The sequence below is a fragment of the Agelaius phoeniceus genome, chromosome 7 (genome assembly GCF_051311805.1).
Source record: "Agelaius phoeniceus isolate bAgePho1 chromosome 7, bAgePho1.hap1, whole genome shotgun sequence".
Taxonomy (NCBI): Eukaryota; Metazoa; Chordata; class Aves; order Passeriformes; family Icteridae; genus Agelaius; species Agelaius phoeniceus.
In genome coordinates, this window is record NC_135271.1 from 33,748,546 (window position 1) to 33,763,021 (window position 14,476).

At 36.2% G+C, this 14,476-nt stretch overlaps 1 protein-coding gene across 5 annotated transcripts in view; it reads left to right on the forward strand.

The window, feature by feature from the left end:
• Positions 1 to 14,476, forward strand: part of KCNH7 (potassium voltage-gated channel subfamily H member 7) — a 205,654-nt gene that overhangs the window by 150,853 nt on the left and 40,325 nt on the right. For 4 of the 5 annotated variants that reach the window (XM_077181497.1, XM_077181499.1, XM_077181498.1 and 1 more), the window contains one exon: positions 13,000 to 13,425. In XM_077181497.1, coding sequence (XP_077037612.1) covers positions 13,000 to 13,425 — 426 coding nt within the window. The remainder of the gene's footprint in view (positions 1 to 12,999; positions 13,426 to 14,476) is intronic. The other variant, XM_077181501.1, reaches the window with a different exon arrangement.

A 14,476-nucleotide genomic window follows, 5' to 3' on the forward strand; every position in this document is an offset into this window, starting at 1 on the left:
AAATATTGTCCCAGTTAATAAACTGTAAATTACTGGTCTCTTTATTGTGTTGTTTAAGAAAAACTGTTTTGTTGCTTTTGTCACTAGTGTCCAGAGAACATTTATCTCCTTGCAATTAATCAGTCTGAAGGAATACAGAATGTGGTTGAAAGGCCCAATATATATCTGTTGTTCATTATTTATCTCAATAAATGACTTACAGGAAAGTAAAACTCTGTAATATTTTAACTTCTTGTAATAATAGATTTCAGAACAGTTACATTATCCACCCACCTCTAGAAAACATATATATATCCAAACTGGTCATATGGCTTATGAAATGATAAATATATACCTTGACAGGCTACACAGAATATTGTGATCTGATTTGCAGACATGCTGAACACCCACAAATCTTCTGAAAATAGAGCTGCTGGTGAGGGGGGTGGGGGGAGGCTGGGGACCATGTATGAAGTGATAGACCTTGTAGTTTCACTGCATGTTTTTGTAATCTGGCCAGACTTTATTTCGTTCCCCAAAAGATTAAGAAATAAGTAACAATATCCTCCCAAGGCCAATAAAGCTGTTGATATAAAAAGAACTATTATATGATCATGACTTCAAACTGACCTTCAGGTTTTCAGGATAAAAGAAGACTACCAGCATCTAGGACAGAGGGGGGCAATATAAAACCTAAAAATAAACCAAATTATTGATCTATACATTTTCAGCAGTCTGATTCAGCTGACACACTGTGCTGTTTACATCCTGCAATAACTCACATACACACAACGTTTCAAGGCTGTTCATTTTGCATTCTGCATAAGGCAGAAAATTCTGAATAAAGGGGAAATAATTTTGATGCCTTCCAATTACACAGCAAGAGATACATATAATAATGAAATTAGGGGGTAGGCAGGGCCAACATTTCCTAATATATGGAAAGTTTAAATTTACTCTGAAATGAGATGCTTCTTTTTCCTGTTATTTGTGAATTGACACATCTTATACAGGAGTATTCCATTTCTTTACAATAATAGTTAACACCCTCATGCAATAAATTTTCATCTTTTATTGTCATTACATAATTAGGCTTTGTAATTACTATAGATGTAATTATAGAAATAGTATAAATGTGAGTAATTTCATTGTAATTTAGAAAGTGTGACACACTGTGAAACCAAGAAAAGCAAAAAGGCCATGGTTAAAACCAGTAAAAATACCTCAGTCCCACTGTGGCCATTTAAACCTGTGCCAAGGTGTCACCACAACTGGAAAGTTGTGTCTTTTTCACCAGAGCAAACAGCTATTCCAAGTGTGTGGAAGCAGAAATTAAAGCCCACTGTTTTGATCAGTTTCAGACGAGAGCATAGTATCTTCATTATAATTACTTGCTGTTGCACCAAGTAATAAAAATAAGATTCACAACAATTATGAAAGATAAAATATTCCTTCCTTACAGTAGAGCCTCTTCTTTTTGTGACAGCTGAATAGGTTCAGGCGGCTGAACTGCTGCAGTGTTTTGAGAAGATTTCACAACATATGGTAGAAATGGAGCAGTCGGAAAGCCCAGCTGCTTTGCAGCATGTAACCTGGATGCATCCTTAATTAGTCCATGTCCTTCCCCCAAGATCTGCTCTTCTATTACCTGATTTTGCTGAGTTGGGAAAAGTATCCACTATCTTCTATGAATTACAGTTTTGAGTAATCAATGTTTGATTTCTGTGTTTACTGCCGTGATGCTAACATGGAAAAAAGCATATGACCTTTGTTAATATTAGTTCATTTGCCAAAGCAACATTCCTCTTCTAATGCTAAGGACTGGGAGAAAATAGACTTTCAGATGGCGTTGTAATTTGTTCTGATAATAAGAAGTTGAGTGTAAGAACTAATACTCTACAAAGCAAGCAAAGCTTATAGAAACCAAGGTGCTAGCAGCATTTAGGCAAGTCTCATTTCTCTGGTCTAGAGCTATAAACACCCAAACTCCCACTTCATGGTGGAGTGACCTTGGAAGTTTCTAAACTTGGTAGGTTACTCTGCTGAAACCAACAGTTTTGAAGCTCACCAGAACAGTCTCACCATGAACAGAAAGACAAGCCCCACTAAAACCCAAAGAGCTGTGAGATCCTCTGATACATTTGTCATGCACAGTCTGGAATAATAGCTTTCACATATGCAGTTAGAGCTGTCTTAAAACAGCTGTGAAAGTCATAGTCCCTCTTTCACGTAACCTTAGAACTGTACAAAAATGTAGTGTGGAAGAGACCTCTAGAGGCCATCTAACCCAGCCTCCTATGCAAAACAGCACAAGTGCAAAGTTAGATCAGGGTCCAGTAGTCACTATGTTAACCCAGGACAGTTTCTATCTTTAGGAGAGCATAAGTGTATAATTTCCCAGAGATAGACAGCAATAGCCGCTGACATGGGGAAAGAGGAAAGGAAGAGTGATCTCGTGGGTCACAAAAAGCTGCTATTTTTCAAGAACACCGCTGGTGTAACTAACATTCAGGACAACCTCTTAGAAAGAGGCAATCCTGGATTGTAGTTCCAGAGTAATTTGACTGTTACTTATCTTACATAAATGACCATCTGTTAAAAAAGGCACAAAAATAACCCTGGGCACCACAGACTCAGACTCAGGACTCCCTCCCTCTCTCAATGCCCTTACCCTCAAATGGTCTGGATTCTGAACTCTGCTCTAGTGCCAGGCAACTCGCATGTACATACTGTAGGACCAATATTGGGTCTAGTCACAAAATGCAATAACCTGGACAGGCAATGTTTAGCATTTACCTGAAATGATATAGTCGCACGTCTTAAGAGTGATTTTCCTCAGGAAAAAAAAGGCAAGTGTGGTCAGCTAACAATTTAAATTCTTTTCTCTTTTCATGTAATACTAGCTAGTATACAAACTGAAATTTTTGTGGGTAATCTAATGATTGATTAGTTTTTTCAAGGGAATTTTTACTCTCCCATACATCACCAATGAAAGAAATTGATGAATAAACTAAATTTAAAAAGAAAGTTCCTGCAATTTGCAGGTAGTATGATGATTATTATAAAGCAGTTATGTTCTAACACTAATTATAAATGAGGTCCTTAAGCATATTAACAAGAAATAGCAATGAGGTTATTATTCTTTTGTCTTGGGCAGAGGGGAGGAAAAAAACATGTGGATTAGTTGTTTTTGATGTAGTGGCAACTGAGGAAAATGTTTTCTAGTTAGGGCCTGATAAGGTTCAGCATTTTTTTCAAAGTAGTAGAAATAGTAAGAAAAAGCAAAGACCATTAACCCCAGTCAGCATAGTGTGTTGTTTGATGAATTCTGAGTGCCCTCAAAATTAATAAGCCGAATGGAAAGGTCATTTTTCTCATCTATTCCCTGTCATGTGTTAGAACTTGGTTAATGCTTTCAGCTTGTAACTGGTAACATGATCAATAGAGAAGGGCAAACCCAGAATAGTTCAGAGTTAATGCTTTTCCAAAAAAAAAAAGAAGAGGAAGGGAGTAAAAAGGAGAAGCACTCCTTAAATTATATTTATGGATGGTGTTGGTGTTACTGAGCATAAAATCAATAAGCATAGCACAACAAAAATCTCTAGGAAGTATTTATTAAAAGTGGCTAGTTCAAGCAATCCGTTATGAACCAGTTTAAACACAGAAGAGTCAGGGAAATGAAGCGTCTGTGAATAACACAGATCAGACCCAGAGAGGTTTGAAATACACCCAAATAACCTGATTAAAACCAGATGAGGTTAGATGTTGGCTCCAAAAAATGGTATATTTCATTTAATAGTAAAAGAGGCAGAGGGGGAGAGAGAGGGAGAGAACAGAGAAAGAAAGAGATAAAGAGTTGTGCAGGGGGAGTGGGTGGACAGGGAGAGAGTGACAGGGTGGAAACACATCACCCTTCCTGGGGTCCCAACCATGTCTCGTTGTCCCCCTCCATCTGGTCTTCTTGGTGGTGAGAGAGTCTCCCCTCTCCGTGCCCCACAGCACTGCACCAAAAAGTACAGAATGCAGTGGATTGATGTATGTTTGGGCCGGGTGGGAACGCCCAAGGTGCCTCCCCTAAGAGGGCCAGTTTGACACTGTCCCTTGCAACACTTTGGGTATGTTGTATCTTGTTGCAGTGCTCTGGTGCAGGGTCTGGGGACCCCTTTGGGGGAGGCCTTTGATGGGACATGACACCCTTCTGCTGTCCTTCATGTGGATGCAGATTTCCCAGGGTGAAGCGGCCCCACATCTGAGCTCTGCACAGTGGAGGATGGGTGTTCACCACCTCTGACCAGAAGCTTTTTCACCACACACCCAACACCTCTTTCCCCCCACCCTTCGGTTGGAGGGTCCGTTCCAGACTGGCAGCTTATAGCCCTGAGGCCATGGTCTCCACCCTGAAAGTGCTAAGGATGATCCAGCTGTGAATGTATTCTTCCAGCCCAGGCCCAAGTCACTGTCTTCATCAAGGAGTAGTTCTGGGCCTCAGTCAGAAGGCCTATTCAGGGTGTGGTGGTCTTCTCTGCAGCTTTTCTAATATAGTTTTACTATAATAAGCAAAAGTCCTTAATGACGATGTTTAAGTCATAAATTATAACATTCGATCTCCAACACCATTGAAAGTGTAAAAATATACTATAAAATAAAAATCTATCTGAAATAAAGTACTGAAATTATATGAACATTTACCTGATATTGATATGTAGAAAACCCAAAGTTTCTTCTTGATATTTTATTTACCTTAGGTAAGTCTAGTTTTCTCTGACAATTGAACAAATCTTGCACTGCAGCACATGGTGAAATTGTCCTTAAGATACTTTAGGTTTATTTACAAGCATAAAAATTCCTTTTTTTACTCAAAGAATTGCCAGTTTTACATTAAGGTAGCATCTTTTTAAATATGGAAATTCCAGTAACTACTCAATATCTTGGAAGCTGGCATGAAATGGTATGCTCAGCTTCAGACAGAGTGTGGAGTATACTACTACTAATAAATGAGAAACATTTATTAAATGGGAAGAACAGTTCTTCATTTCCCAGCTTTGCATTTTTTTTTCTATTCTAAGTATCCATCTTTGAAAATGTTCTACTTTCTAAATGAATTCTATCAATTATGAAGAAACCTCTCTTTTAAAGCAAAATAACTTCTGAATGATATGGGCTCATATTTGTAAAAATTTGTTCTGTTCAAGGAAATTTAGTTTCACTGGGTTTGTAGATGAATTACAAATGGAAGACTATAACCAAAGGAGAATAACACATTTTGCTACATCTTAGCCTCTGATGATGTTAGTTGCTGGGTTTGGAATTGAGAAAAAAATCAGACCCTGTGGCTCATGGCCATTCTGCAGAACTTGTTAGAGGCCAGCTAATTTATTTTTGACAAATTTTGTTAGGATAGGATGCAGACTCTAGCCTCCTTACAGATTTTCAAAAAAAGCTTGAAAAATAAGTTTTATCCAGGATAGTTATTTGCAGATATATTGTGTTGTCTGTTTTCTCACTTCTTTACACCCACAATACCCAGTGAGGAAAGGAAACTGCAGTTTGCACTGTGTGATAAATTAGTCAATATATCTAGAAAACAATGAGCATTAAGGCTTACAGGCTTCTCTTCTAGGCTTTTTTTCCACTAGACTGAGCTTTCAGAGCCTGCAGTAGCACCAAAAAGATTCTTGTATCTCCCTGGTTGTTACAGTTTAACCCCAGCTGGCGACAAAGTACTGTACAGCAGCTGCTCAGGCCCTTCTTGCACCCTCAGTAGGATGGAGGGGAAAGTCAGGAGTGATACTAGTACTAATGTGTAAACAAAAGGAGGGAGGAAGACAGAAAAGGAGAGACAGAGACACAGGGGAAGAAGACCCAAGAAAAGCAATTTATACAGCACAATTGTTCCCAGCCTGCTGACTGATGCCAAACCCATTCCCAAGCCATAATAGGTCTGTCTTCCTGGTGATCCCCCTCAGTTTTTAGTCTGGCCATGACATTCTATGCTATGGACTATGCATTTGGCCTGATCAGGTCGGCTGTCCTGCCCATGCTTCCTCCCAGCTTTTTGTGCACCTGCTCACTGAGAGAGCCGGGAAAACTGAAAAGTCCATGACTTAGGGTAAACATCACTTAGCAACCAAGGCATCAGTGTGTTTTCAACATTATTCCCATACCAGATCCAAAACAGAGCAGTGTGTCAGCTACTAAGAACAAAAATTAACTCTCTCATAGCCAGAATCAGGACACTGGTTAAATCCATAAATAAAACCTCTTGTTCTCTGCAAAACATGAGTTTCATTTAGCATAGCACAGGCAAGGTAGAGGTTCCCAAGGACTTACTTTTTTCTCACTGATTCTGTGCTATTTTTGTTTTGTTATTGATTCTGTTGGAATATCAGAGTATTTAGTGAAGAATCATCATGAAGATCATACCATGTCTTGCCACAATTCTCCAAAACTAAAATAAGTTTTTGCATTGTAAAACAATAAAAGTTTTACCATGCAAAAATGTAAGATGCAGTTACTGGCTGAGCAAAGGGCAAGTTTGTCTGCTCACTTCCCCATGGTCACAAACCCACCCTTTTTCTATGCCTAACCAGCATTAATTGAATGGGTGGCCCTAAAAATCTGGATCATGCTTTTATGGGTTGGTTTTACTAATGAAATGTAATTTGTATCATTAGATTGTCTGTATCTATGTATGCAATCTGTTCCATCTACCCTTGGTAGATGGCTTTTTGGTTAAAATATTGATGGCCAAATTGTATAGAAGTTTGGGTAATGCACTTAACTTTCCTAAAAGTGCTGTTGAGAGCAGTACTTGGGCAACCTGGGCAGAGTGCTAAGACTAAATATCTCCTTTAAGTGAACAAGGCTGGGATGTGCTCATTAGGCACAAACAAGGAGAGCCACAGGGAAGATGGTAATTTTTAAAGTAAGCTTTTCTCCCTACCAGAAGAGTTTCTATTGCAGTTCATATATTTTTAAACACTATGGAGTCTAATTGCAAAATGCAGATTTTCTAGACACTAAAGTTAGCTTTTTTTTGCGTAGTATGGGAAAAATATTTACCATGAAACTGAAACTTAAACTTAAATATGAAGATATGCATAAGGATCTTTTCTTCCTTTCTCCTGTACTCCTGACAGTTATGTCAGTAAGTACTGTAATCATAGAACCAAACAATGAATGCAGCTACTTCATTATCTCTCCATGCACTTCAGAAATTCTTATAGCTTTTATTCTTTTCTTTATCCAATCAAAGTATTTGACAGCCAGCAAACCAGTCAAAATGTATAATAATGAAAAATGCTTTTTTCATAAATATTGTAAGAAGGATGAGATAACATCAACAAGCACAAAATCTCAAATCTGCTTCTTTTCTTGTCACACTATGAACAGATGATAGAAAATATATTCTTGATTACTAAAAGCCACACAATAATTTAAGTCCTTATAAGAAATTTGACCCTTGATATTTTGTTTTCAGACATATAAATGCTTGTCAGCAGCTTAGTGTTGCCAGAAGAGCAATGAATAACTCACAAACTCTCTAGAATTCTGAAGGATAGCATTTGCTGTCTTCTGAAATATAATCTCATAGTGAATTTTAATTAAGAGGGTTACGCAACTTTTAATATATAGTCTGTCATTAGCTTTTGCCAAAAGAAGTCAATATCTTCTTTGTAAATATCTTCTTTATAATCTATATATCCCTAATTTCAGTTTTAAAGAGCAGTAAAGTGCTCTACCTAAATCTATGTGCTTCTAAGTGTTGCTCTGACAATGCATTACCCACCAATGTTGAAGTTATCACATACTGACTGGCAGGAAGAGGCTCTTGAGGTTTAAGATTACATACCATTTCTTAAAATTTTCATGGAAAATTAACTATAAAAATGCCTCCTCTCTTTTAATATCTAGCTTAATAAAAATAAATTATGGGTTAGAAATATACATGTATTCAATTTTGGTGAAAGGGTCTTGTAAGTCAATAAGTATTATTTCCCTGAAACCCAAACAATTTTACTTAACAAACAGGAGAAAAAGGCTGTTCTACTGTTTTGACAATGAGACACGCATGTTTCTTTAACCATTTGAAGATTTTGGGTTGCTGTGTATGTAAATATGTTTAGCTGAATAAGATGTATAATTATTTGATAACTTCATGAAAGTTCAGCCCTTCATGGCCTCAGCAAGGCACTTAGCACTCTGAGGAAGTCCCATTTCTCTCAAACAAGCTTCTATGAGACAGATTGATATCTAGAACAAAATACATTAAAATAAATTACACTCAGATAATCTTTGAATTTTCAGGTTCCACCACTACTAGCAGTTCTGTTTCAATACCTACCTAAAATAACATTTGGTGAATATGAGGATGTAGGGGAAAAAGAAAAACCTTCTGTATAAGACTTCATTACTTTACTACAAACTGTCTCACAGAGTGTTTTAGCATTCAGCATTATATACAAACAAACACATTACATGATTTAAAAACCTTTAGTAAAGACACAGAGAGTAAGACAAGAAGGCAAGTATTATTAACATTCCCTACCATTAGTATTTCAGGAGATGTTCTTTTTAGCTGTCCTTTGAAAGACATGCAAAAATATCTTTTACATGTAAAAATACCTTGTAAAGCTGGTATGTGAAAGCCTTATGTAATGCTGTGTTTGCACCAAATCAAGAGCACTTCAGCTTTCTTTTAGTACTGGTGTAATCTTCTTAATTGTTCATGTCTGCATAAGGAAGACAATCATCAAGATGACTGAAATATGAAAATCCATTAAAGTCTTTCGGGGAATTAGGTAATGCCTACTATCAGAAAGTCAATGTTAATTTAAATTCCATTTGTTCATAAATACTCGTGTAATATTTATTTTTAGTTGGTTTTAGATTCAGAAATCTCCTTAGGAGGTCCAGTCTGTAGATGTCTCATGGTAATGGTATGAATAGAGAGGAAAAGTAAAGAGATGTACTTGCTAGTTATAGCTTGGCAGCTTCAATAGAACTAATACACAGGAGAAAAGAGAGACAGGAGAGGTTACTTCAAGAGAAGAAATTTCCATAAAATCTGTTAAAATCATTTTAAAGCTGAAGCAATACTGCCTCATTTTGAGTCCTCTATCATTCTGATTTAAGGTCAGGACAAAAACTGTCAATTACAAGAATATGGCCTTTGCTGACAAGTCTGATTCATGTTTCTCATTTCTTTTCCTTTCCAAGTTTTTCCTGTTCAATACTGTTATTAGCCTTGTTGATAAAGATCTGAAAATTAGTTCAAAACTACCTTTAAAAAGGAAGACATTGTATTGTGTATTTGGATTAGATCTAAAGAGACAGATGTTCCAAATTCTTTCCTTTTTTTTCCACTAGCTACGACAATGTTTACAATACAATTATCATGGTTCAGTTTCTTCTTTACATTTTCATGTAATTTCATATTTTGATGTTGAATATCCTTTATTCAATGAGTTCCTTAAATCATAGTAGATATTCGAGTCTCTCAGCAGATGAGGAGCTGATGTGTTTCTAGATTTGCTACATCCTTCCTGGCTTAAGGATGCAGGAGTGATCATCCACTCGGTTCTCAGGGCTGTGTGCCTAGCTTTGGACTACTGCTAAGTGAGTGCAGCAACACATTGGCAAAATAATATTTTTTCATGTCATAAAGTATTTCCTAGAAATAAATATTGCAACATTGTATTTGAACGGGTACCATCTTCCATAGTTTTACACAAGATGTTTTACGGATGAGATAAATGTTTATTTTAAAGTTCCCAAAGTAATTTGGGACTATATTTATAGTTTGAACTTTATTAAATGTTTATGAAATTCTCTTAACATTAAAGGTGCTATGCAGTAGCTAACCTTGTCAGTACAAGATTTACTTTAATTAATCTTTTGCAAAAGCAGCAGTGACAAAACAGTATTTAGTACTGAATATAACTACACCATTTAAATATACATACACTTCATATGAGGCACACTTGGTCATGAGATATAGCAAAGTACCATCTAATTTATTAATGATTGCAACCATCAAACTTCCACATCTACTTTTCACACAGATATCTGTGTCCATCTACCTAAAATCTGTTCAGTTTCACTCAAGCCCTTATACCTTTTTTGATATTTTGTCACCTGCAAACATTGTTCTTTGTTCAAATTTTCTGGATGTGCAGTACTTCTGTCTGAGATGAAAGGTGTTACCTAGATTGTGAACGTTACATATTCTTTCTGTGAGTGTACATTAGTCACCTATCTTCTGTTTGTTTGGAAATAAACAGCACAAAAAATATTGTGACTTCTTAACAGAGGTGAAAAAGGTCCAATATTTTCTGAATAACTTGCATTTTGCATTTGGTCAATGCAATTGCAGTATGTTCAAGGGATGAGTGCAGTGCTTCTTGAATGCATTGGGAATGGTTCCTGGTTCTTTTCCATGTTCATGTGCTTTACTTAGCTCTATAGTCACTTAAAGAGCCTGGGTGCAGCCCTGTCCTAGACTTGCTCTCACCAAGTGGTAGAATAACCAGGAAACCATACTGTTAATGCATGCAATGGTTTGGCAGAAATATTTATTTAACAATTCATGGTGGCATTAATAATTTATTATTTCTGCTATGATTTATTCATATGCTATTATGCTTCTTTGTTTCTAGGTCTTTGGTTTTTACTGTGTGCATTTGCATTCTTTAATACATTTAGAATGAGAATGCCTCAGAACAAAATTTATGAATATACATGTGATAGCAGTATGGGTCTCTCAGACTGTCTTGAAACTAAAGTTTGAATAGTAGAATCATAGAGTGATAGAATGGTGTGGGTTGGAAGAGACCCTAAAGATTATCTCCTTCCAATCTCCCTGCCAGGGCCAGGGCTACCTTCCACTACTCCAGGTTGTTCAGGCCCCATCCAGCCTGGCCTTGAATACTCAGTGAAATGAGGGAGTACTGCTCTTCCCTCATTTTGTCCAATTGTTTGGATTTTTTAACTCTAGTTTTGCCTAACTCATTTTAAACCAATTTAGGAATAAATGTAACTAAAATTAGGTTTTGAGTCAGATTTCAGAGGAATTAGTCCAATTTATATTCTGCATTGCTCTGAAATGAAGCAGAGTGTCTGGAATTTTCAAGCAACAGAAAGAAACATGTGAAGTAAGCTTTATTGTCCTTGTTGCTTAATCCATTTTCTTCATTGTCTGAAAATCCAGCGGAACAGTAATATAAATTTTATAAATAGCAGTTTACTTGGCACATATACTCACTGTTCTCAAATACTAAGAAAACCTTGTCAACTCATCAGGTGGGGGACTAAAAATATTAAGACTACTTAAGAGACTAAGCAATGCTTCAGCTTGCTGTCAGCTAATGTGTTTAATGCATAAAAAAAGTAGCCAGCACCATTAGTTAAGTGCAAGTCTTAATTACAATACAAAAAATTGATGAACCACCTCTACCTCAGCAGAGTGCTCAGCCCAGTGCTTGGTGGCTGCTTGGAGCTAGCACATATTCTTTTGGATGACTTAATCACTTCTTTCTTCAAGTTCAAAGAAGAGTGGTTATTAACCCTCATGTTCACACAATATTTTCAGAGTAGAATTTGACTGGGTAAGATTAGTGTCACTTATATTACTAAGGATAGGATCTAAGATTTATACAACTATTTCTGTTGGAATTTTAAACAGAAAAGACTGTGCTGACCCTTAGAATTTTCTAAGATTGTGTTTGAGGAGCATGGATTCCCTCAGTCTTGAACAAGCTGAATTCTCAAGTCCCAGAATACTAAATGTAAAAAGAAAGCAAATAAAAGCAGGCAATATCACTGAAAAGGTATATCCCCTTCCAATCACCATTTCATTTGAGCCAAATTATTCATTTTAATAGCTTTTGAAGTAACCTATTTTTTTAATATAATTGTTTTTAAATAGCAGGAGAATAAGGAATAAGCAGAAGTAACTGGTGGAAAAAGGGTATAAGATTTCATGAACATGAATATTGCCCAACTGAGTAATAACTGAAGGTTGTCACCATCTGATGTTTGTTTACTGGCCTGTGTAAAATGAAATGGTGTTCTGAGTCTCATAGGATTTGGAGATCATTTGCAGCACAGAAGGCAATAATTAGCATCATTGCTGACAATCCCAAACACTGAATAGAGACAAAATATAATTTACCTTTTGATCCTTAAAGGTTTTGTTCCTTTGTTCCTCAGACTGAAAGAGCAGCCAAAGGAAATTTGTTTTATCTGGTGTTCACACAATGCTTGCTCTTTGCAACAAAGCAAACATTTCAGCTTCCAGAGCCAGCAAATTAAACAGTGCTTACAAATAATCCTTCCAAATAAAATTGAAATCCAACTTAGATAACACCAGCAGATAACAAATCCATACTTTTAAAAGAATAATAAGCTTTAGGCATTGACAAAAGTAGAAGTGGAGGAAAAGTCAATACTCCTGTGGTATCCTTTGTCACACCTTTAGCTGAACTAGAACTATAGCCTCAGTGCAATTTGTAATTTGCATGGAGGTTTCTAACACCACAAAACTCAAGGTGTAGATAGATGTCAAGGACACTAACTTTTTTTAATTTTTGGTTGTGTACACTTTCTAATGAGTGTAAACTCTTTTGTAGGGAATAAAAGCCAATGATAATGGGTTTGCTTTGGGAGAAAAACACTACATCACTGCAAGAAAAGTCTGGCCCTGAGAAGGCTGGCAAGGTTATAATATGGTGGATAAATGAATTTCATGACATGCTTAATAATGCAGATTTTATGGATATAAGATATGCTTCTTAATGTTTGCTACAGGGGACAAGAATCAACCGACTGTGCAAAATTGTCAATGAATATATTGGACCTGGCAGACACCATGGATTTCACAGAAATCTAGTTTGCCAAAACACTAAATAATTGAAGCTTAATTCTCAAAACTATAATGAATTATTTTTTGTCCTGTATTTGCTATGTTTACTGGAAGTAGATACACTGTCTGATTATTGATGTGGATATTTCTTATTCTAGGTTCTATCCTTAGGGGCTGATGTTCTACCAGAATATAAACTCCAGACACCTCGCATCAACAAGTTTACTATATTGCACTACAGTCCTTTCAAAGCTGTCTGGGACTGGCTCATTTTGTTGCTGGTGATATACACTGCCATATTCACCCCTTACTCTGCTGCCTTCCTTCTGAACGACAGTGAGGATCGCAAGAGGAGAGAGTGTGGATATTCCTGCAGCCCACTGAATGTTGTAGACTTAATTGTGGATATTATGTTTATCATTGACATTCTAATAAACTTCAGAACAACATATGTAAACCAGAATGAAGAAGTGGTAAGTGATCCAGCAAAAATAGCAATTCACTACTTCAAAGGCTGGTTCCTAATTGACATGGTTGCTGCAATACCTTTTGACCTGCTGATTTTTGGCTCTGGCTCTGAAGAGGTAAGCTTAAATGAATAAGAAATCTTAAATCTTAATTTATTACTTCATGATAGTATTCTGTGTATCCTAAAGTATTTTTTGCTTGTTATTTAATAGCTGCTTAGTATTTCCATCCCATCTTTTAAACTAAAATTACATCTTCCTTTGTAGAATAAGGCACAATGTTAGCTTTCATTGAGAAGACGTTGAATGATTCAGCTAGTATTTTTCAGTTATACTATATTTGACACTGTCTTTAGAAATAATAAATATATTGTGTATGAAGGACTTGGTCAAATGGTTTTATATAAGAACTGCTGCTTTGATTTATCACTTTTCAAAAACTTTCTATGATGCATATAAGTGCTGTGTTGGCATTGCATCATTAAAATAATTTTTCTCTGCTCAAAATGTTTAGGTCAGATGTTTACTTGGCAGAAAACAGGTTAATTGTAGCATAAACTATACTAGTTATCAAAGAGATTTGGCTGTTGTCAATTTTATCAAGAATATGGACTATCAAAAGAAGCAAACAAAAGATTACCTTGACAAGCATGATCTATCTACACAACAGAGTAAAAAACTGCTCAATATATGCATCCAAAACAGGCCTAAAGGTATATAAAATATATGCTATATTCTGGATTCCTGACCCAGTTCATCCAAAAAATTTTATTTAATTTAAGAAGGTATAAAATCATAATATTTTCTCTGAAAAGTAGAGAATTGGGTTTGACTTTTCTGTGATGCACAGAATACAGAATTTCTTTTTTTAAAGCAGCAAACTAAGCAAAACGTAAATGAGGAGTCTAGTGAAACATGAGATAAAACCATGCACTAAAAATAAATGTTACCAAGGAAAGCTATAAGAAGACAGAGAGTAATATAAAGGACAGAGGGAACATATTAATAGTTCTCTTACCAGAAGAGAACTTTTTTACTTTTTTATTCAGGAGGTGATTAAAAAGCTCAGAGATTTAAGAGAAAATTTGATCACCTTTTGCATTCATTATCTGTGGCGGGTGTCCAACTTTCTGCTGATAACTTTTTCTGTGGTTTTGAAAGCACAGAT